This window comes from Somniosus microcephalus, chromosome 11 (genome assembly GCF_052327205.1).
Source record: "Somniosus microcephalus isolate GS21.2 chromosome 11, FLI_Smic_1.0, whole genome shotgun sequence".
In the NCBI taxonomy this organism is placed as follows: Eukaryota; Metazoa; Chordata; class Chondrichthyes; order Squaliformes; family Somniosidae; genus Somniosus; species Somniosus microcephalus.
Window position 1 is genome coordinate 81,912,110 of NC_140997.1, and position 24,875 is coordinate 81,936,984.

At 47.7% G+C, this 24,875-nt stretch overlaps 1 protein-coding gene across 1 annotated transcript in view; it reads right to left on the minus strand.

Annotated features, from left to right (window-relative positions):
- Nucleotides 1-5,838: 5,838 nt before the first annotated feature.
- Nucleotides 5,839-24,875, minus strand: part of LOC147110690 (netrin-3-like) — a 208,361-nt gene continuing 189,324 nt past the window's right edge. The window contains exons 3-4 of the mRNA XM_086000913.1: nucleotides 14,584-14,658; nucleotides 5,839-11,868 (exon numbers count right to left, since the gene is read on the minus strand). Coding sequence (XP_085857039.1) covers nucleotides 11,537-11,868; nucleotides 14,584-14,611 — 360 coding nt within the window. The 5' untranslated portion in view covers nucleotides 14,612-14,658 and the 3' untranslated portion in view covers nucleotides 5,839-11,536. The remainder of the gene's footprint in view (nucleotides 11,869-14,583; nucleotides 14,659-24,875) is intronic.

Consider the following 24,875-nt stretch of genomic DNA (forward strand, 5'->3'; position numbering starts at 1 on the left):
CCTAAGTTGGAGTTTTATGGTCAATTCTGGCACCACACTTTAGGAAGGATGTCAAGGCCTTAGAGAGGGTGCAGAGGAGCTTAACTAGAATGGTAACGGGGATGAAAGACTTCAGTTACATGGAGAGACTGGATAAGCAGGGGTTGTTCTCCTTAGAGCAGAGAAAGTTGAGGGGGCAAAAGTAGATAGAGGTGTTCAAAATCATAAGGGTTTTGATAGAGTAAATAAGGAGAAACTGTTTCCAGTGACAGAAGGGTTGATAACCAGAGGACAAAGATTTAAGGTGATTGACAAAAGAACCAGAGGCGACATGAGGAAGATTTTCAGCAGCGAGTTGTTGTGATCTGGAATGCGCTGCCTGAAAGGGTGGTGGAAGCAGATTCAATAGTAACTGTCAGGAGGGAATTGGATAAATACTTGAAAGCAAAAAAACATTGCAGGGCTGTTGGAAAAGAGCAGGCACAGACATGATGGGCCGAATGACCTGCTTCTGTGCTGTATCACTCTATGGCCCCGATGTTTACTGGGGCAGGATTTCCAAGCGGGGGTGTCTGTGGAGTTTTAACTCTAGGGCGTGCCTGATTGACAGGCTGGGCTCCTTGTCGGGTGGGGAACATTGCAGCATAGGCCGCGGCACAGGAGCAGGTAGGGAGCCTTGAATTGCTGGGGTTCACGAGGCTGGCCAGGGTTAAACCTGGAAGATGGATAACATCTGAGGCGCGCAGCCTCATCAAAATATTTTAATGACCAACCCGCCTCCTGCGAGCAGGCTGGCTGTCTGCCCTTTCGCCATCTCTGTTAAAACCAGAAGTGGGTGGGTTGGGTTCAGGTTTGAGGTTTTAACATCCCACCCAATCCAAACCCACCCATTTCTGTAGGTTAAAATTACCCCCTATTATGATTCTGTGATTCATCCTGGCCCTCAGATGGCACTTGGAAGAAACACTAGCATTGGAGATAGGAAGGCATGTTTAGGCATCAAGGGGAAGCATGGTGTTAGGAAAGTGTAAGGCCCTTGGTCGTTATTGTATTAAAGTAAAATATGCCTTTTTATTCATGGAGATTACAGTCATACAGGAAAGGGAGTCCTTATTTGCTGCTGACATTGGGCAATGATTATTGTCAAAGTCATATCAGGGCAAAGAGTTGATGTGTTGCTATGTGATAGGAACAGAGGAATTGCGAGAAGAAAAAGGCTGTGGTCCATCTCGTTCGCCTGCTACCATCCTGGTAGTCTCATGATACAATGATAATGGAGTTGCTGACTAATCACAGTGCTCAATCTCTATCGATTAGTCTACAACAGACCCAGACATGAGGTGAGGAAAAGCCCAGTATTGGAGAGCTTTGGGAACCACACGTCCAAAGTCACTAGTTCCTCCCAAGCCTGCTACACTTATAACATGTCAGGTCTCAAATTACTCAGGTACTGTGCCCTAAAATGTTATTTTCTGGAATAAATCTATGTGATAGGGTGGGTAGTGGTTTGAGGAAATATCTTTATTGGCAAGTGGGGGAGTAGGAGGTCTGGCTGTGGTGACCAGGTAGGCTGAAGACTAGGAGACTATCTGCCCTCTGATGCCCCTTGCAGCTGTTGGCGAGGATTACTCTCAGTGGATGTCATCCTCATGTTGTGGTCCCTGTAATTCTGGATCTGACACCACCCCTTCAGACCACAGACCTTCCTCGGTTGCAAAGTTGTGAACGTTGCTGCAGGCAGTGATCTTTTTGGAGACTGTAGAACACAACGCGGCCAATCCAGGTATCAAAGGATGCCTTCAGCACCCCAGTGCTCCTCTCAATCACCAGCCGATTAGGTGCATGGGCCTTGTTATACCAGCTCCTCCACGTGTTCAGGGTAGTCAGAGTGGGGTCATCAGCCATGGAAGCAGAGAGAAAAGGCCACTCAGGTTTGAGGAGTTGCTGGCTTCTCCAAGGTGCAAGGTGCATTGATGGCCTGGCAGCAGGATATATGCCTTGTTACCGACCCTAACCCTAACCTTCCCAATCTATCCAAATCCCTTGTTGTCTCTTCCTAATAGTTAGACACCCTCCCTTCCGTTTCTGCACCCCCCCCACCTTCCTGTGGTTTGATGTCTACTGCAAACTTGTTCCACAGTTCCTGTGCCAGCTCCAAATCCTTTCTATACACTGTAAACAGCAATGGCCCAGGCGCTGATCCCTTGGGCACCCTTGGGAACCCCTTGTCATGTCCACAACCACGCTTTACTTTATCTAATTTAGCCAATTTTAAATTCACCAGCATACGTTCATGCTCCCTCTTCTCTAACACGTTCTAGTCCTTTGTTCCTTGCTCTAACACCTTCTCCTCATCCTTCACTCGAATATCTTTGCCCTTCAATCCCTCGCTTCATTTTCAGCAGTCGCTTGTTCAAGCACTATGCACCTGCGCTATGGTACTTGCTCCTTAGTTCTCTCTACCTTTTCACCTCCCTTCCTGCTTTCAAAATACTTCACCTCAACTTTGCCCCTGTCCCCCATCCCAGCCTCTCTGTTCCTCCCCGGTCCCCCATCCCAGCCTCTCCGTTGCTCCCCAGTTCTCCATCCCAGCCTCTCTACTCTATCCTTTTCCTCTTTATTGTAAAGTACCTGAGAGACTTCCTCACAGGAAGAGTGCTGCATCCCTCCTCTTAATTTTGTTACATCACTAAGTTTGTGAACTGAGGCAAGTGTTTTAAATGCAAATAAGAAGTCACCAGGAATGAATACACCAGCAAGACACAGGGAACTTGTTTTCTTAAATTTCTATTTATTTACAGAAACATTCACGTTACCAACTGTGACTTTACACAGCTGCAGTGATGATGTCACTTGATGCCTTCCAGGCCCCAGCTCCATGCAGGAATACAAGACCCAGGCCCCGGCTCAGAGTGGGAATACAAGGCCCAGGCCCCGGGTCCACGCAGGAATACAAGGCCCAGGCCCCGGGTCCACGCAGGAATACAAGGCCCAGGCCCCGGGTCCACGCAGGAATACAAGGCCCAGGCCCTGGGTCCACGCAGGAATACAAGGCCCAGGCCCCGGGTCCATGCAGGAATACTAGACCCAGGCCCCGGGTCCACGCAGGAATACAAGGCCCAGGCCCCGGGTCCACGCAGGAATACAAGGCCCAGGCCCCGGGTCCATGCAGGAATACAAGGCCCAGGCCCCGGGTCCACGCAGGAATACAAGGCCCAGGCCCCGGGTCCACACAGGAATACAAGGCCCAGGCCCCGGGTCCACGCAGGAATACAAGGCTCAGGCCCCGGGTCCACGCAGGAATACAAGGCCCAGGCCCCGGGTCCACGCAGGAATACAAGGCCCAGGCCCCGGGTCCATGCAGGAATACAAGACCCAGGCCCCGGCTCAGAGTGGGAATACAAGGCCCAGGCCCCGGGTCCACGCAGGAATACAAGACCCAGGCCCAGGGTCCACGCAGGAATACAAGACCCAGGCCCCGGGTCCACGCAGGAATACAAGACCCAGGCCCCGGGTCCACGCAGGAATACAAGACCCAGGCCCCGGGTCCACGCACGAATACAAGACCCAGGCCCCGGGTCCACGCAGGAATACAAGACCCAGGCCCCGGGTCCATGCAGGAATACAAGGCCCAGGCCCCGGGTCCGTGCAGGAATACAAGACCCAGGCCCCGGGTCCATGCAGGAATACAAGGCCCAGGCCCCGGGTCCATGCAGGAATACAAGGCCCAGGCCCCGGGTCCACGTAGGAATACAAGGCTCAGGCCCCGGGTCCACGTAGGAATACAAGGCCCAGGCCCCGGGTCCACGTAGGAATACAAGGCCCAGGCCCCGGGTCCACGTAGGAATACAAGGCCCAGGCCCCGGGTCCATGCTGGGATACAAGGCCCAGGCCCCGGGTCCACGTAGGAATACAAGGCCCAGGCCCCGGGTCCATGCAGGAATACAAGACCCAGGCCCCCGCTCAGAGTGGGAATAAAAGGCCCAGGCTCCAGGTCCATGCAGGAATACAAGACTCAGGCCCCAGTACCATGCAGGAATACAAGACCCAGGCCCCGGCTCAGAGTGGGAATACAAGACCCAGGCCCCGGGTCCATGCAGGGATACAAGGCCCAGGCCCCGGGTCCACGCAGGAATACAAGACCCAGGCCCCGGGTCCATGCAGGGATACAAGGCTCAGGCCCCGGCTCAGAGCGGGCATAAGAGGCCCCGGCGTCCAGAGTAGGAAATGTTAAATTGATTGAGCCAAGTGGGCTGACTGGATTTGCAGTGCACTAATACTGCACAGTCACTGAGTAACAGATGAAACTCAGTAAAATTTTATTTTTTATATGAACAATAAAAAATATCATAAATAAACAAACTAAAAAATTCTCATGCAAATTTACAGAATTCAGATCTTGCTATACTGTGTCAAAAAACTCATAATGAAGGCATAAGCTGAAGTTTCCTGGTGTGTGCTCACAAGCCTGCAATTTTCCTGGCCATTAGCATGAACTGGGGGAATGTTGCGGGCTGGCCAATGCACAGTCAAAATCCCAGCTGTAGAGAGCAGGCTGGCAATGAGAATCTTACAGTGAAAACTGGTCTTACATTCTATAGATAAAAGATGCCAGGGTTAGGCACTCTAACACAACTGTGAACACACTAGCCTCCATGTAATTCCCAATTGTGGACACACGAGCTTCCATGGCATTCCCAATTGCGGACACACTAGCCTCCATGTAATTCCCAATTGTGGACACACGAGCTTCCATGGCATTCCCAATTGTGGCTACACTAGCCTACATGGCATTCCCAATGGGCTCAATACATTCACTGGATTGCATTCTTATATCCAGATCTCTAAAAACTGGAATCCTCATTTTTTGTCATCAAAAGTGACAGGCAAACTGCGCAGGATAAGAATCCTGGTCAATTAGATCTGGGGTCTGAAATTTAGGTCATAATGATTTCAGGTCATAATTTTAGGTGTGAGTAGGAAATTGGAGTCACCTGATAATGACTTGCCCATATGGGCAGCCCACTCATCTATGGCACTGCCTTTTGCCCAACAACCAATGTGGGTGAAACCAGTTATTATGGTTAGAAAGCTACTGTCACGATCAAAGGTAGCAACATTCACCATTATAGTTTGTGAACAGGTCACATGTCATTTAATGTGAACAGTTCGACCCTGAGGTACCACTCGTAAAAGACTAATGTCAAAACTCCATGCCTTCCCCTTAGATCACCTGGAAACAGCTGGACAGATTGCCACCAGTAACTAACTCCCAGGGCAGGTAGAGCACGGGTTAGGTATAGAGTAAAGCTCCCTCTACACTGTCCCATCAAATACTCCCAGAGCAGGTACAGCACAGGTTAGATACAGAGTAAAGCTCCCTCTACACTGTCCCATCAAACACCCCCAGGTCAGGTACAGCATGGTTTAGATACAGAATAAGGCTCCCTCTACACTGTCCCATCAAACACTCCCAGAGCAGGTACAGCACGAGTTAGATACAGAGTAAAGCTCCCTCTACACTGTCCCTAATAGGAAATCTCAATCCTGACCCCAGGAGCGAGCCCTTTACTGCACCAATCTTGTTCTTTCGAAAGTATTGGTGATTTGTGGGCAGTTCTGTGCTGTGGACCTGCACAAATAGGGAAATGTAAGTGATTTACGCTCCAATTAATTCAGGTCTGCACAGCCACCTGAGATAGAAGTCTAATTCTATGACCTCAGCTACCTCAGATTGGCAGCTCAACATTCCTGGTTACAGAGTTTTCAGGTGAGGTGGGGGGGGGGGAGGAAAAAGCATGGGGTTGGGGGGGGTGGCGGGCTCGCAATATTGGTTAAAGAATCAATTACAGCTGTGAGAACGGTTGGTATTTTTTTATTTATTTACTCATTCACAAGATGTGGGCGTCACTGGCAAGTCCGGCATTTATTGCCCATCCCTAATTCCCCTCGAGAAGGTGGTGGTGAGCCGCCTTATTGAACCACTGCAGTCCATATGGTGAAGGTACTCCCACAGTGCTGGCTTTGTCGTAGCAGTTTGATACAACTGAGTGTCTTGCTAGGCCATTTCAGGGGGCAGTTAAGAGTCAAGCACATTGCTGTGGGTCTGGAATCACATGAAGGCCAGACCGGATAAGGACGGCAGATTTCCTATATGTTAGAAGGATCATCAACTGAGGCCATCTGGGTTGAACTGAAGGACAAAAAAGGGGCACTCACACTGCTGGGAGTGTACTATAGACCCCCAAACAGTCAGAGGGAGATAGAAGAGCAAATATTTAGGCAAATTTCTGAGAAGTGCAAAAATAGGGCAGTAATAGTAGGGGATTTCAACTACCCCAATATTAACTGGGATAAAATCAGTGTAAAAGGTATAGAGGTCGCAGAATTCTTAAAATGCATTCAAGAGAACTTTTTTAGCGAGTACATAGCAAGCCCAACAAGAAAGGGGGCAGATCTGGATTTAATTTTAGGGAATGAAGCTGGGCACATGGAAGGGGTATCAGTGGGAGAGCATTTTGGTGGTAATGATCATAATTCAGTTAGATTAATGTAGTTATGGAAAAGGAAAAGCTAGACCAGGAGTAAAAGTTCTCAACTGGGGCAAAGACCAACTTTTTCCAGTTCTGACGACGGGTCATCAACCTAAAACATTAACTCTATTTCTATCTCCACAGATGCTGCCCGACCTGCTGAGTATTTCCAGCACTTTCTGTTTTTATTACCAATTTCACTAAGCTGAGATGAGATTTAGCAAGAGTGGACTGGGAACAGCTACTTGAAGGTAAATCAGTGTCAGAGCAGTGGGAGGCATTCAAGGAGGAGACAGTGAGGGTTCAGAGCAAGTATGTTCCCACAAAGAAAAAGGGTGGGACTCCCAAATCTAGAGCCCTCTGAATGTCAAGGAGCATACAGGGTAGGAGAAGGAAAAAAAAGGGAAGCTTTTGTCAGATACTGAGAGCTCAATACTGCAGAAAGCCGAGAGGAGTATAGAAAGTGAAGGGGTGAAATTAAAAAGGAAATTAGGAAAGCAAAGCAAGGCATGAAAATATATTGGCAAGTAATATCAAGGAAAACCCAAAGATGTTTTCTAAATGGATAAAGAGCAAGAGGATAACTAAGGAAATAGTAGGTCCTTCTGGAGGCCAAAAAGGTAACCTGTGTGTGGAGGTGGAAGACGTGGGTATGGTTCTTAATGAATACTTTGCGTCTGTCTTTACAAAAGGGAATCGATGCAGACATTGTAGTTAAGGAGGAGGAGTGTGTCATATGAGATGAGATAAACATAGTGAGAGAGGAAATATTAAGGGGCTCAGTATTTTTTAAAGTAGATAAATCACCAGGCCCGGATGAAATGTATCCCAGGCTGTTAAGAGAAGCAAGGGAGGAAATAGCGGAGGCTCTGACCATCATTTTCCAATCCTCTCTGGCTACAGGCGTGGTGGTCCAGAGGACTACTTACATTGTACCGTTGTTTAAAAAGGCAGAAAGGAATAGACCGAGTAATTACAGGCCAGTCAGCCTAATCTCGGTGGTGGGCTCACTTCCTCGGTACTGGAAAATATTTTGAGGGACAATATTAATTGTCATTTAGAAAGGCATGGATTAATCAAGAACAGTCAGCATGGATTTTTTAAGGGAACATCTTGTCTGACTAACTTGACTGAATTTTTTGAGGAGGTAACAAGGAGGATCGATGAGGGTAACGCGTTTGATGTAGTCTACATGGATTTTAGCAAGGCTTTCGAAAAGGTCCCACATGGGAGACTGGTGAGAAATGTAAAACCCCATGGGATCCAAGGGAATGTGGCAAGTTGGATCCAAAATTGGCTCAGTGGCTGGAAGCAAAGTGTAATGGTTGACAGGTGTGTTTGTAACTGGAAGGCTGTTTCCAGTGGGGTTCCGCAGGACTCAATGCTAGATCCCTTACTTTTTGTGGTATATATCAATGATTTAGACTTCAATGTAGGGGGAATGATTAAGAAGTTTGCAGACGATACAAAAATTGGCTGTGTGGTTGGTAGTGAGGAAGAAAGCTGTAGACTGCAGAAAGATATCAATGGACCTGTCAGCTGGGCAGAAAATTGGCAAATGGAATTCAACCTGGAGAAGTGTGAGGTAATGCAGTTGGAGAGGACTAACAAGGCAAGGGAATATATGATAAATGATAGGATACTGAGAAGTGTAGAGGGACAGAGGGACCATGGAGTGCATGTCCACGGATCCCTGAAGGTAGCAGGACAGGTAGATAAGGTGGTTAAGAAGGCATACAGGATACTTTCCTTTATTAGCCGAGGCATAGAATATAAGGGCAGAGAGGTTATGCTAGAACTGTATAAAACACTAGTTAGAGCACTCCATACAGTTCTGTTCATCAGATTACAGGAAAGATGTGATTGCACTGAAGAGGGTACAGAGGAGATTTATGAGGATGTTGCCAGGACTAGAGAATTTTAGCTATGAGGAAAGATTGGATAGGCTGGGGCTGTTTTCCTTGGAACAGAGGAGGCTGAGTGGAGATTTAATTGAGGTGTATAAAATTATGAGGGACTTAGATAGAGTGGATAAGAAGCACCTATTTCCCTTAGCAGAGAGGTCAATAACCAGGGGGCATAGTTTTAAAGTAATTGGTAAAAGCATGAGAGGGGAGTTGAGAAGAAATTTCTTCACCCAGAGGGTGGCGGGGGTCTGGAACTCACTGCCTGAATGGGTGGTAGAGGCAGAAACCCTCATCGCATTTAAGAAGTACTTGGATGTGCACATGAAGTATCGTGACCAGCAATGCTACGGACCAAATGCTGGAAAGTGGGATTAGGATGGAAAGCTCTTTTTCGGCCGGCACAGACACGATGGGCCAACTGGCCTCCTTCTGTGCCATAAACTTCTATGATTCTCCCTAGGACTGATCAAACACAGGAGACAGAGGGAATAGGTCCATGAATGAAGCGGGCCTCCCCATGGGACCACGGTGCTCGGTGCTAAAGTTCCAAATTGATAAAGCAGCGCCATTTTGACAGAGCTTCAACAGACTTATTAAAATGTATATAATGGACCAATGAGAGCAGCATCTGTACTTTGAATATTCTCTTTCCAGCACTTTGTGCCTGTTGCAATAACTAGTGGCTGAGCTCTCCCATGTGTTATTGTGCTGTGTTTGTCTGGCAGATCAAGAGCTGATTTTGGGTATATCACAGCTGGAGTGCGCTACCAGCGATCAGCCGCAAGTAACAAAGAACACAACCCGTTCATGAAATGATTAATGCAACGTTAACCATACGCAGTTTATGTTATTCCAGAATTTACTTTTCTTTGAGTAAACCTGATACAAAATGAATATCTTAGAGATGCGATTGATCTTTAGCATGTGATTAACTATTTCCATTGTCAACCTTTGACATGTTAGGATATGACAGTGGGGCTAACACTGAGAACTTGCCATTTATTCCGTGTAAAAGCCTCGAATGTGTAGGATATATAGTGAACCCTTTCTGTGATGCAGCCTTTCAGCATGGGTGCAAACAAGTTCATAAACCTTGGGAAGGCATTGGGGTAATTCTAAGATTTCTTGCACAGAAGAAGGGGTCAAAGAATCTGGAGAGCGGGTTGCTCCTCCCCTTTATGGTAACAGCTGTGGCTCAGTGAGTAGCACCCTCACCTCTGAGTCAGAAGGTTGTGGGTTCAAGTCCCACTCCAGGGACTTAGAGCACACAAATCTAGGCTGACACTCCAGGGCAGTACTGAGGGAGTGCTGCATTGTTGGAGGTGTCGTTTTTCAGATGAGATGTTAAGCAGAGTTTGCTCTCTCAGGTGGATGTAAAAGATCCCATGGCAATATTGGAAGAAGAGCAGGGGAGTTATCCCTGGCCAATACTTATAACTCAACCAACACCTAAAACAGTTTATCTGGTAACCCCCCTCGGGGTCGTGGATTGGACTGCCCCCCCCCCCCCACCTGGGCTCAGACTTCGGGGTTCCTTGTCTGAAACTCTGTCCCCGCCCCTGTTAATAACCAGGCCTATGAAGCAACTGCAATATCTGTCCAGGTTAGGATGATGTGTGAGTTGGGGTGGGGAAGCTTGGAGGTGATGGAGTTCCCACAACTTTATTGCTCTTGTCCTTAATGGTGATATAGGTTGCAGTAACCTTGCTGAGTTACTGTGGTGCATTCTGTAGATTGTACATCTGCAGCCACAGCAGGTGATGGATGGGGTGGGTATTGAATCCAGTGGCAGGATAACTGAGGATGCGATAAACTGGATGATGTGGTGTATTGCAGGACATGACACATTGAAGGATGGGGATGGCATATAGGAGCATGTGATATTGAAGAATGTGGGTTTTAGAGGATGTGATATTTAGAAGTATGTGAAATTATAGGATTTGGAATATTGGAGGATGTGATATGAAAGAAAGAACTTGCATTTATATAACGGCTTTTACGACCTCAGGACGTCGCAAAGCGTTTTACAAAATGAAGTAGTTACTGTTGTAAACATAAACAGGAAAACATGGCAATCAATTTGTAAACCGCAAAGTTCACAAACAGCAATGAGATAATGACCCGATAACCTGTTTTAGTGATGTTGGTTGAACAATAATTGTTGGCCAGGACACCGAGGTGAAGCCACTGCTCTTCTGCGAATAGTGCTGTGGGATCTTTTATATCCACCTGAGAGCAGACGGGGCCTCGGTACTGCACTGAGGCGTTGGCCTTCATTATGTGCTCAAGTCTCTGGAGTGGGACTTGAACCAGCAACCTTTTCACTCCGAGGCGAGTGTGTTACTACTAAGGCAAGGCTGGCACCTTTGTATGTTGGACAGTGCGGTTTATCGGAGGGTGTGGTTTATCAGAGGGTGCGGTATATCGGAGGACTACTATTACAGCTCCTCTGATAAGGTGGCCAAGGGAGTACTGAAAATGAAATGTTTCATTAGGCTGAAGGGTTGCGTGTCAGACTGAAAGTTTTACAATGCTGACGTGCTTTGTAAAATCTAATTGAAATTGGATATTTTCAAATCACAGTTCAAAATACACAATGTTAACAGATCACTTGCTGCATGCCAAATGCTTTGTCTGCTTATAAAAGTCCTGGAACCTGTCCATATTTACACTCTGTGTTCAGCACAGCTGGCAGGCTCGCATAGACTACCACATTTTGTCTCATATGTTAGTCATAACAGGCAAGAAAAAAAGGCATGGTGGGCTTCAATCGGGATAGCCAACCAACCAATGGGAAGGACATGGTGGTTATGCCCTTCTGTCAGATAATACTTGGGCTCTGGGATCAGACAACAAAGCTTCTGTAGCGGCCTGACCTTTGTCCCCATAGAAAGGACTCATGACCACATTTAGAAAAGGAATGAACAATTCAAAAAGCATATTCAGCCAACAGTTTGTGTAACGTGTTGTGCTGACTATCCTGTTGTTCACTGTCTCCAGTCCCCTCCTTACAGTCTAACGCCCTTTAGCCAGTTCTGAAAGGTAAATATTTTGAACCCAAAGTGTATTTACATTGTGGCACATGATGCTTCTCACAGAGTCTTTTCTGAATGTTGATCAGGCTTTCCCACATTTCCCTTTTTTCTCTTTGCGTTGAAATTTCCGAAGTCTTCTTGTCCACACATCCCGCCACTGAATGACAAGGCTGTTCTTATCAGCCACAAGGCCTCCGAGCCTCTCAGACATGCTGTCGGTGTTCCCCATCACTAGGTACTTTTTGGTCATTTGGATTTTTGGGCACTTGCATGCCAAGTCCTTCATATTAATCCATAGAAACTGGTCTGCCCGTTTAATCCTCTCATCTCTGCTCCTATAGACTGACACGATATTCACAGTGAACTTTGCCCATTCACTCACTGTCTCCATATCTAGAACATTAACCTGAACCGCTGGAAAAGGATAAGAGAGAAGTTAGTCTGCTTTCAGTTTGGACACAATCAAAAGTCTCAAGGCATCTGACAATCATTAACATCCTTTCACCATCATCCAAAAATGCTTCAGAAAAATTCTGCGACTGTTTCCTGTCAAAAAATGTTCAGAAATGAGTAAGGATTCTTTCAAAATCCTCATTAATTTTCTATTTTTAAACTAACTGGCACCATCTGTAGAAATCTATCTTATTACATCCAGAGCTAATCTGCAGCTCCTCCATGGCCAGTTGGTAAAAGGTACATAGCACAGCACTAGGCCCCAGCTTTGATCACAGCTAGTGTGTGACAACACTCCTAAACTAGGGATAGGGAAATATATCCCATCATTGGGAAATATATTCCCAAACTGTGGGGAATCACTGTGGGATTCTGGTAAACCTCCTCTGTACCCTTTCTAAGGCCTTTACATCTTTCCTGAAGTGTGGTGCCCAGAATTGTCCACAATATTCCAGCTGAGGCCTAACCAGTGATTTATAAAGTTCTAACATGAGCTCTTTTTCTATGCCTCTATTTATAAACCCAAGTAACCCATATGCTTTTGAACATTATCAACTTGCCCTGCCACCTTTAAGGATTTGTGTAAGTGGACACCAAGGTCTCTCTGCTCATTTACACTTTTCAAAATTGTGCCATTTATAGTATACTGTCCTCCCAAAGTGCATCACTTCACACTTCCCCGCATTGAACTCCATCTGCCATGCTTCTGCCCATTTCACCATCCTGTCCATGTCATCCTGAAGCCTATAACTACCCTCATCATGATCTATTATGTTGCCAAGTTTTGTATCATCTGCAAACTTTATAATGCTGCTCCCTACACCCGAGTCTAGGTCGTTTATCAAAACTGCACAGAGTAATTGACCCAAAACTAACCCTTGGGGAACACCACTACAAACCACCTTCCAGTCTGAAAAACATCCATCCACCACCACCCATTGCTTGCTGTCACTAATCCAATTTTGTATCCATACCGATACTTTTCCCTTAATTCCATGAGCTTCCATCCTCTTATCACCAGTAATATCCTTTTTAAAATCCTTTTTATAAGATGGAGACCAGAACTGTGCACAATACGCCAAGTGTGGTGTAGTCAAGGTTCAATACAAGTTTAACATAACCTCTCTGCTTTTCACTTCTATCCCTCTAGAAATGAACCCAAGTGCTTTGTTTTTTTTATGGCCTCATTAACCTGCATCATTACTTTTAGTGATCTGTGTATCTGTATCCCCAGATCCCTCTGCTCCTCTACCCCATTTACACACTTATTTTCCAAAGAGTATGTGGCCTCCTTATTCTCCCTACCAAAATGTACATCACAAGTATCTATATTGAAGTTCATTTGCCAATTACACACCCATTCTGCAAGTTTATTAAGGTCTTCTTGTATTTTGTCAGTCTTCCTCTCTATTAATTACAACCCCAATTCAATTCAATTCAATTCAATTCAATTTTATTTGTCATATATGCAGCAGACGTGTGTACTGCACAATGAAATGTTGATTTTTACGAGTCCTCCCAACATTGGAATAAATATGGCATAGCAATGATAAAATACTAATAGAAATACAGTAATAATAAATAAAACAACAGTAATAAATAATAATAAATTATACATTCATGAGTCTTATGGCCTGGGGGTAGAAGCTGTTTCGAAACCTGCTGGTACGAGACCGTATGCTTCGGTATCTCTTACCGGACGGGAGCAGGGCGAAGAGGTTGTGGCTGGGGTGGCTCGCGTCTTTAATGATTCTCAGGGCCTTCCCCCTGCACCTCTCCGGGTAGATATCCTGGACAGCAGGTAGTTTAATTCCTATAGTATGTTGATGTATATATTGTATATATCTCCAATTTGATGTCATCTGCAAATTTTGAAGTTCCACTTCCAATTCCCGTGTCCAAATCATTTATGTAAATACTGAGAAACAGTGGTCCCAGCACCGATCCCTGTGGAACACCACTACTCACCTTTGTCCAGTCTGAGTAACTACCTTTAACCCCGACTCTATTTTCTGTTTTGTAACCAGCTTGTTATCCATTCTGCTACTTGTCCCCTGACTCCACATGCTCTGACCTTAGTCATGTGTCTACTATACCTCGGCCTCATCTTCCATGTGTTAGTGACGCTATGCCCTAAACTCCCATATCGAAGGCCTTTTGAAAATCCAAATATCCTCTTTCTGTTACTTCTTCAGAGAATTCACTAAGTTTTATCAAGAATTACCTTCTCTTTTGAAATCCGTGCAGACTATTCTTTATTATATATGTGTTTTTCTGATCAAGATCCCATCCCTGGGGAATCGCGGGGTCGGAGCGATATCCCATCCCTGGGGAATCGCGGGGTCGGAGCGATATCCCATCCCTGGGAAATCGCGGGGTCGGAGCGATATCCCATCCCTGGGGAATCGCGGGGTCGGATCGATATCCCATCCCTGGGGAATCGCGGGGTCGGATCGATATCCCATCCCTGGGGAATCGCGGGGTCGGATCGATATCCCATCCCTGGGGAATCGCGGGGTCGGATCGATATCCCATCCCTGGGGAATCGCGCGGTCGGGTCGATATCCCATCCCTGGGGAAACGCAGCGTTAGTGTTGCTGTGTTACTGAGAGCGAGCCTTGAGCTGAGCGTTATTTGGAATTAGGGTGTAGCAGTGTGTGACACGATGACGTTTACCGTAGTCTTTCTTGCAGTATTTTTTCATGTTTATCTTCAGATTTCCTTTCACAGGTTTGCAGTAGGATTCACAGTCTGGGAAGGAGATAAAAGGAATATACATATCAGGGCGATACAATGTCCTCGGCCTCATCTTCCATGTGTTAGTGACGCTATGCCCTAAACTCCCATACCTGAACGTCCCCAAACCCCAGACCTCCACATCCCATGCACCTGAACCTCTGCTCCCGTCATCCTCAATACTCTGACATCACAAAGTGTTTAATATCCTCTTGATGATCTTTCCATTAAAAGCAGATAAAAAGATGCAGCTCTCCGCGCCTCGTCCTGCAGCCAGCAGATAATCATTTCTCTCGAATTATTCTTCAGTGAATTTTTTTTTAAACTCTTCGCTATTATTATTTCTCTCCCGTGAAGAACTTGCAGTTTACTGGCGCACACTGCGTCCTATAAATGCAGCTTTTGTTAGAGGCAGCTGCACTGAGCCCGAAGGTATTTGTGTGGCTTATTCACATTACAGCCAATGCAGAGTTTGCCAAGCTTTGTTCAGCATTAATTACTGGACCTTTCACTCATAATTTGTCATTAATAAGTTCAATGCTGCATGAAGTGAAAAGAGACCGAGTGATTGATACCTGGACAGTTCCCTTCTTTCACTGCTTGTAAGCCTGCGGGCTTCTGATGTGGTGTGAGGTGCCACTGCCACATCTTTCAGCTCAACCCAATTTGGGCTCAGTGTCCTCGCCCGCGATGCTGGAATGACAGTCCTGCTATTGGCGATGCTGTGTGAAGCACTTTGTCTTCCTATGTTTCCTTTCCCAATTGTCGACCTTCCCCCCACCCCCGCTCAACGGGGGCCCGGTCCCACGAGTGCTGGGCACCCTCCTTGGTCCTCATGCTAGTTTCTATTCTTTATCTCTGAGCCGGGATCATAAATGTTTCAGGCTATTTGACTACGGAGGGCCTCACAGTCGACTGTCTCAAGCCACCATCCCCGCAGCACTCACACTTTCCAACGGAGGAACCTGACGAGTGATGGCACACAGGAATGCTGGCTGATTTCCACTCTCTAACCCAGAGGTAATGAAACCAATTGGAGCATATTAAGATCTAACTGCAATCAGCTCATTCAGAATTGAACGGTAGAAATATTCAACACCCAGGAAGCCATCAAAGAGAACGGTGTGTTTACTAACTGTGATAAAGGGAAGATCAAACATGTCATAGTGATTTGCGATATCTTAAAATATTTCCATCACGTTTAAAAAAAATAAAAATTGGGGGATTGATTGTTGCAGTGGATCAAACATTGTATTTGCACAATGGGAGCATGGTTCTGAAGCAACTGACACTCCTGGATAATAGTGTCCTCCTGTTGGCTGTAACAGACCCACATAAAGCGAATTTGGCCATCTTAACTCCTGGGCAAAAACCTGCACTGTGAAACGGCCCCTAATTCTGGACATTTGGCACCTCACACAGAACAGAACAGCTGGTATGCAACATGGAGAAATGTCAAGCAGATGCACTGCCGGGAGCTGACTCACAGTTGTAGCAGTGAAGGGGGAGCTTTACTTTGTATCTAACCCGTGCTGTACCTGCCCCGGGAGTGTTTGATCGGACAGTGTAGAGGGAGCTTTACTCTGTATCTAACCCATGCTGCACCTGTCCTGGGAGTGTTTGAGGGGACAGTGTAGAGGGAGCTTTACTCTGTATCTAACCTGTACTGTACCTGCCCCGGGAGTGTTTGATCGGACAGTGTAGAGGGAGCTTTACTCTGTATCTAACCCATGCTGCACCTGTCCTGGGAGTGTTTGAGGGGACAGTGTAGAGGGAGCTTTACTCTGTATCTAACCCGTACTGTACCTGCCCCGGGAGTGTTTGATCGGACAGTGTAGAGGGAGCTTTACTCTGTATCTAACCCTTACTGTACCTGCCCTGGGAGTGTTTAATCGGACAGTGTAGAGGGAGCTTTACTCTGTATCTAACCCGTACTGTACCTGCCCTGGGAGTGTTTAATCGGACAGTGTAGAGGGAGCTTTACTCTGTATCTAACCCATGCTGCACCTGTCCTGGGAGTGTTTGATGGGACAGTGTAGAGGGAGCTTTACTCTGTATCTAACCCGTACTGTACCTGCCCCGGGAGTGTTTGATGGGACAGTGTAGAGGGAGCTTTACTCTGTATCTAACCCATGCTGTACCTGCCCTGGGAGTGTGTGACAGGCGGTGGGGGGAGGGGCGGCGGCAGGTAGAAATGCAGACTGCAGAATGGGTTGGACTTGGGGTCCTGCATTTCCCAAAGAGCAGGGAGCAGCAGCATTAAAGGGGTGAGTGAAACCTGGAGACATTATTGCGTGCAAATAGTGAAAAATTGTTTCTACTGTTGGGCAAATGGGGAACAAGTGAATGAAACAGCCAAGGGGAATGGAGATGAAAGGTTCTTGAACTAATATCGTGGGATGCTTTACCATCAGAGGCTATTAAAGCAGAGTAAAGTAACTTGACTAAACTCAAAGTTGATCAAATTTAATGGACCGGCATACCTTGAGAGACTGAGGGCCAATTCTGTAAAAATCACAGATAAGGAAATAGGCCTTGAGAGTTCTGTAAAACAAACCTTCAAGCCATTGTTAACAGGAACATCTTCAGACAATGGCGTAACTGGCCTTGAGGCCCAATGACTAACAGATAAGGAGAGGAGAAAGAAAAACAACTACTGGCCATTGTTAACGTGGTCTCGGACACGTACGCATTGGGCGGGCTGCTAAGTTTTGGGGTATAAAAAGTGCAGTCGACAGACACTAGGGGCTGCTGCAGAGAGTCGGGCGGCTCGATCAGTCGCACAGAGAAGAGAACCTATTAGCCACTGCCGAACCGATCACTCGCTGGTGTTAGTATGTATGTATGCTTGTACTTGCTTGCAATCACTATTGATTTTAAGTAAAGAGTAGTTACCCTGAAATCTTTGTCTTGAGTTGTCTGTTCCATACAGGTCCAAACTCTAAGTACTGCTAGATTGGACAGGGACCCACTCAGAACAAACAATGGATGAGTTATTCACGAAAACCATGACAGGGAAGTTTCCCCTCAAGAAGGGATGTGTACGGGTCATAATAGATGGGGATGACCCAGTCTCTGAGGCCGAACAATGAACCCAAGGGTCCACATATCGGTCAGGGACGATGAAGGCCATCTGGTTAATGGCATACCAGAGACAGTTTAAACATGATGGAAATTAAGATACAAAAGGAGATAGAAGATCTGGCAAATAAGGCCAGTGATAGAGAAATGGTGGTAAACCGACTTCTGAGGGAATTAGAAGAAGGGAAAGTAGGAAAAGGCTCACGGAGAAGTTTGAAAAGGCAAAGGAGAGATGGTGTAATAAGGGACTGTACCTTGAGGACCAGTGTATGAATAACCAGGATCAGTGTGATGTCTGGTCGGAGGAGGTGTCCAAGCAGAGACATCGGTCAGAGCAGGCAGAAAAGGTCAATGAGAACCTGAAGAGTGCATTTAGGGTCACCCAGAAACAGGCACCAGAGGAACGGAGCGCCCGTGGGGATCACACTGAATGTAATAAGCGGATTAGGGAATTGGAGGAGAAGTTGCAGATTCAAAGAGGTATTGTATGTGCCATGACCCCCCCCCGTTCGGGAATGATGGATAGGATAGTGAAGAAAGTGATAGTGAAGTTGATGAAGGGGGTGATGAAAAATCAGATAAGGGACCAGAGAATGCCCCACTGAAGGGAGCTCAGCCTCCGCCCATGAACCTGATGCGCCAAAGTCAGTACTTGGCGCCTGGCGAAGGGGGAGGGGATGGGGTCCTCTAGATCAAGAATTTGAGGTCCCATATAATACGGAAGAATTAAGGAAAAAGCCTTGTGATTTGAAGAAGTGGGAGCAGGGATGGGACCCCCAAGGGCATTATCTGGAGGTAGAACAGATGGCCGCTGTGAACGGCCTGGATGAGGAGGAGAGCAAGCGCTTGCTGCTATTCACCCTAAGTCACAGTGTCTTTGCCGGTCTCTCACTGGAGAGCAAAAGCGGGGAAGGCACTTATGAGGTGTTGAAGTCGCGGGTTGCCCGGGTGATGAGGCAAGGAAAAGGAGATCTTTTTAAGGCCGTGGCAGACGTGGAACAAGGCCCAAATGAACACCCGGTGGCATCGCCGACAGGCTATGGCTGACCTATAATGCAGCTCTGGGAGGGGCGGTAAGGAGAGCAGACCTGAATGGAGAAGCGCGTAACCATTGGTTGCGGACTCTGATCTCCCACAGTCTGTCCTATTTGCAAGCCTTGATGTGGATTTTGACCCGGAGGATGGGGTAAATACCGAAGCCAGGGTCTTAAGAAAAATGACCCTGCGCGCTAGGTCAATAAAAAGATTACCGGGGTGATGAATAAGCCAAAAGGCAAGGTCTGTGAAATGAAGGAGAAGGGACCCGATAAAGGGGGCCCCCCTCGGAAGTGGCAAGAAGAAGGGACTACCCTGAAAGTGGGAGCCCAGGGACAGGAATGTTACAATTGTGGGGGTGTGGGACACTTTGCGCGTAGCTGTCGGCTCCCAAAGAAAGGAAGGTTGGAGGCCCCCCAATCAGAGGAGCCTTGACCAAGCACCCCCACCCAAGAAGATATGACCACGTTAGTTACCATGTGCATGAAAGAGTGCCTGAGAGAATTACGGGATGAGACGCCCCGGGGGAAAATCTACGTGATAAAGGGGGGAGGTAGCGTGGAATCCCAAGCATGAAGGGGCCATGCCCAGCCCGAGTACCTGTGTCCATTCAGGTATGATGATTGGGGAAGACCATGCATAGACATTGTTGTAGAGGGAGAGAGGGGGGACTATTTAGTAGACACTGGAGCGTCGAGTACGGTAGTCCACTCTTCCTCCCCGATGAGGTCCCCCCTGGTCAAGTGGAACCCCCTACGTCCTAGGAGATTTTACAGGTGATTCAGCGGCTAGGGCATTGTCAAAACCTTTGAGTTTTAAGGTGGGGCCCCTCCAAACAAAGTGGACATGCATATTAATAAAATAGGACCAGCCAGGGCTGGGAGTGTTAGGTTCAGACTGGACGCTGGCCCACAATGTCATAGTGGACATGGATAACAACTGTCTGTGCGGTGGGGTGGTTATTAATGAAGAAATAGTTGTACTACCCCCGTGACATGGGGAAGCGTGGGTGGTAGCACCTGCTGGACCTTACAACTTGGAAACGTTAGCGGCCAGGGTGCCCGAAAGATACCAAGCCGTAGTCTGGAATGCAAATGAAGCTATTGCTACCCACAAACACGACTGTGGCAAGGTGGCAAGAGTGGAGGTGCACGTGGGCGGGGGAGAACCAATGTCCAGGCCACAAAAACAATACACGTTCCCCAAGGAAGCAGAGAGAGATTTGGAAAAGGTAATTGTGTCCATGGTGGATCAAGGGGTACTGAGGCTCCTCGCAATGCATGTCAATTCACCCATTTGGCCAGTCAAGAAACCAGATGCTTCTTGACGAATGACTATTGATTATGGAGTTCTGAATAAAAATGTTCCTGCCTGCGCTTCCACGGTAGCCACCATGGTTGACTTGATCGGCAATATCCCCAGTCCTGTGTTCACAGTATTAGACATATCCAAGGGGTTCTGGTCAATTCCCTTCCACCCAGAGGATCAGAATAAGTTTGCTTTTACCTTCAAAGGGCTGCAATATACGTGGACCTGCCTACACAGGGATTCCACAATAGCCCGTCTATTTTTCACCAGTGCATGGCCAAGGGCCTGACGGAGTTCAGTCAGCCAGGCCAACTTGTCCAATATGGGGATGACTTTTGCTGTTCTCAGATAGTGAAGAGGAACATGAGGGGCTACTGGAGGAACTGTTAGAGTTGCTCAGAGCAGCAGGTTTTAAGGTAAACCCCAAGAAGGCTCAGATAGCACAGGAGGAGGTCCAGTTTCTCGGACTGACTCTTCGATCGGGAGAGAGAGCGATAGACGAGGCGAAGCGCAAAGCGACCCAGGAATTACACCGTCCGGGTTTGGTAACCGCTCTTCAGTCATTCCTGGGTCTGACAGGCTACTGTAGGGAATTCATAGAGAATTACGCTGCCACGGGAACTCCCTTATTAAGGTTATTAAGGAAAGGAGTAGAATGGGAGTGGAACAAGAACTGCGAAGAGGCATTTGTGCAGCTGAAGAGAGACTTACAGACATCCCCGGCCGTAGGAGCTGTGGACCTTAAAATGTTTGAGAGCTGTCCTTATGCAGGAAACTAATGGTCATTTGAGACCGGTAGCTTATGCCTCCAAGGTATTATCCGAGGTAGAGAAAGGCTATTCTACCTGTGAGCGGCACTTGCTCGCCACCTTCTGGGCAGTAAAGCATTTTGCGGTATTCACCAGAAAGCAGCCCATCACCCTCCTTACCCATCACCCACCAACCCATCTCTTGTTAGAAGATCGGATTAAGGACGGGAGGGTGTCTAGCACTCGGATTGTTGGGTGGACACTCCAACTAGAAGGGATGGACCTGAGGGTAAAAACAATAAGTGACCCGAAGTTAGCGGCCAGCCTCACTTATCAGGGGCAACCCCACACCTGTACAGTCGAGAGGGTGTGGGAAACGGGTGGCGGATTTAAATCCAGCATCCACCCAGAGGGGCGAGACGTATATGTGGATGGGTCCAGTTTTGTGGAGAAAAGGGGGACGCAAAACAGGGTGTGGGATCGATGACCCACAGAAGGGGGTGGAATTGGTGATTTCGCTGCCCACCGCCTTCAGTGCTCAACAGGCGGAGTTGGCAGCTGTAACCTATGTGGTAACGCATCCTACTGAATTCCCCCTGCCTTATACAATCTGTTCCAACTCTATGTTTACCTGTAACTCTTGCATGGAGTACCTGCCGATTTGGGCCAGGAGAGGTTTAAGTCAGCAGACGGCAAGCCATTGGTCACTGGACCAATGCTGGCAACCATAGTGGAAGTCATAGAAAGGGGAGGTGAAGAATATTATATCCATAAGATCAAAGCCCATTCTAAAGCAGAACCCAGATAGATAAGAATTATTCCCCGTGTCTTGGTCATTGTTCAGCTTGTGTTATCCTTACTGATAATAACTTGTCATGCCAACAGGCGACCCCAACAGCGAAAGTTGGTGAATCTGTTACGGAAGACCCGGAAAGAAGAAGACAACAACAAGGTGTATGGGCCTGTGACCCAACATTTGGGTACTCAGCCACTTGAGGGTGGACTTTGTAATAATACATCATCGCTGTAAAGTAACTTGACTAAACTCAAAGTTGACCCAATTTATTGGACCGGCATACCTTGAGAGGCTGAGGGCTGTGTTATTGGGCAAATTCCGTAAAATTCGCAGATAAAGAAGTGGGCCTTGAGAGTTCTGTAAAACAAACCTTCGAGCCATTGTTAACAGGAACATCTTCAGACAATGGTGTAACTGGCCTTGATGCCCACTGATTAACAGATAAGGAGAGGAGAAAGAAAAACAACTTCTGGCCATTGTTAACGTGGTCTGGGACACGTACGCATTGGGCGGGCTGCTAAGATTTGGGGTATAAGAAGTGCAGTCGAAAGACACTCAGGGCTGCTGCAGTGAGTCAGATGACTTGATCGGTCACACAGAGAAGAGAACCTACTAGTCACCGCCGAACTGATCACTCGCTGGTGTTAGTACGTATGTATGCTTGTACTTGCTTGCAATCTCTATTGATTTTAAGTAAAGAATAGTTACCCTGAAATCTTTGTCTCGAGTTGTCTATTCCAATACGGGTCCGAACTCTAAGTACTGTTAGACTGGAGTAAAACTGTACACGTCTTACAAGCCCGCTGCCCTTTTTGCGATCTCTTTGTTTGGCTCAGGTCAGTCTGTACCGGCTGTTTTTGATGTGTGAAGTCCAAGTTCAGATCGGCTCTGACTGAGGCTGCCAGTTCAAAGTCGTCATCTTCACACGGAACCGGACTCCAAGGAGATCAGGAGAGATCGGGCCTGTTAAAAGTGGTATCGACTGCGAGCCGGATCGCACCTTGTGCAGTGCAGGGAGATTCGGGCTACGGTTTCAGGGTGAATATCAGTGGGTTATAGGATTACTACTAGTTATAGGGATGTTACATCTATTACTACCAGCTACACATAGACTATCAGTGAGTTATTGTATTACTATTGGCTATGAGGGGAATCTGAGTGTTACAAGTTTTACTATTAGTTATCAGTGATTCCACCAGTAACTAATAGTAACTCACTGAAATTGCAACGTTCCTCCCACCACCTCTGATTTCCTGCTTCTCCGCCTTCTGTTTCCCGCCTGAATCTCAGAACTTCGCTCAAAACAGCTGCCAACGCAATACCATGATCAAAACAGTGGTTGGTGTAAGAGAAATACAGGGAACAGCACCAACCAGTGTACATGGCCTTCTTTGACCTCACAAAGGCCTTCGACACTGTCAACCGTGAGGGATTATGGAGTGTCCTCCTCAAATTCGGCTGCCCTCAAAAGTTTGTCACTATCCTCCGCCTCCTTCATGACGACATGCAAGCCATGATCCTGACCAACGGTTCCACCACAGACCCAATTCACGTACGAACCGGGGTCCAGCAAGGCTGTGTCATTGCACAAACGCTCTTCTCAATCTTCCTTGCTGCAATGCTCCATCTCACCCTCAGTAAGCTCCGCACTGGAGTTGAGCTAATTTACAGAACAAACGGGAAACTGTTCAACCTCCGTCGCCTCCAGTGCAGATCCAAGGTCGTCCCATCCTCTGTCGTCGAATTACAGTATGCAGACGATGCTTGCGTCTGCGTGCGCTCAGAGGTCGAACGCCAAACCATCGTAAACACCTTCACCGAAGCATACGAGAGCATGGGCCTTACACTAAACATCCGTAAGACAAAGGTCCTCTACCAACCTGCCCCCGCCACACAGTACTGCCCCCCGATTATCAAAATCCACGACAAGGCCTCAGACAACGTGGACCACTTTCCATACCTCGGGAGCCTACTGTCAACAAGGGCAGATGTCGACGTCGAAGTCCAACACCGCCTTCAGTGTGCCAGTGCAGCCTTCGGTCGCCTGAGGAAGAGAGTGTTTGAAGACCAGGACCTCAAACCCGGCACTAAGCTCATGGTCTACGGGGCAGCAGTGATACCTGCCCTGCTGTATGCCTCAGAGACATGGACCATGTACAGCAGGCACCTCAAAGCACTGGAGAGGCACCACCAATGCTGCCTCTGCAAGATCCTGCAAATCCATTGGCAGGATAGGCGCACCAACATCAGTGTTCTTGCTCAGGCCAACATCCCCAGCATTGAAGTTCTGACCACGCTCAATCAGCTCCGATGGACGGGTCACATTGTCCGCATGCCTGATACGAGACTCCCAAAACAAGCGCTCTACTCGGAGCTCCAGCACGGCAAGGGAGCCCCAGGTGGGCAGAGGAAATGCTTCAAGGGCACCCTCAAAGCCTCCTTGAAAAAGTGTAACATCCCCACCGACACCTGGGAATCCCTGGCCCAAGATCGCACAAAGTGGAGGAGAAGCATCCAGGAAGGGGCCGAACACCTCGAGTCTCTTCGCTGGGAGCAAGCGGAAGCCAAGCGCAGGCAGCGCAAGGAGCGCACGTCCACCCAAGCACCCCATCCACCCGACCCTTCAACCACCATCTGCCCCGCCTGTGACAGAGACTGCAGGTCCCGCATTGGACTCATCAGTCACCTGCGAACTCATTTTTAATGTGGAAGCAAGTCATCCTCGGTTCCGAGGGACTGCCTAATAAGAAGAAGAGAAGATGATCAAAAATACTCAAGTACAGGGGACCAAACCATTATAACATGATCAGGTGTCACGTAATCACACCTCCAACCAAAGTGATCAACCCAGTACCACAGCATGTACTGTGTACCACAGCACGGGGACAGACTGTACACAGTGTACCACAGCACGGGGACTGACCGTACAGTGTACCACAGCACGGGGACTGACTGTACACAGTGCACCACAGCACGGGGACTGACCGTACAGTGTACCACAGCACAGGGACTGACTGTACACAGTGTACCACAGCACCGGGACTGACCGTACACAGTGTACCACAGCACGGGGACTGACCGTGCACAGTGTACCACAGCACAAGGACTGACCGTACACAGTATACCACAGCACAGGGGACTGACCGAACACAGTGTACCACAGCATGGGGACTGACCCTATACAGTGTACCACAGCACGGGGGACTGATCCTACACAGTGTACCACAACAACGGGACTGACTGTACACAATGTACCATAGCAC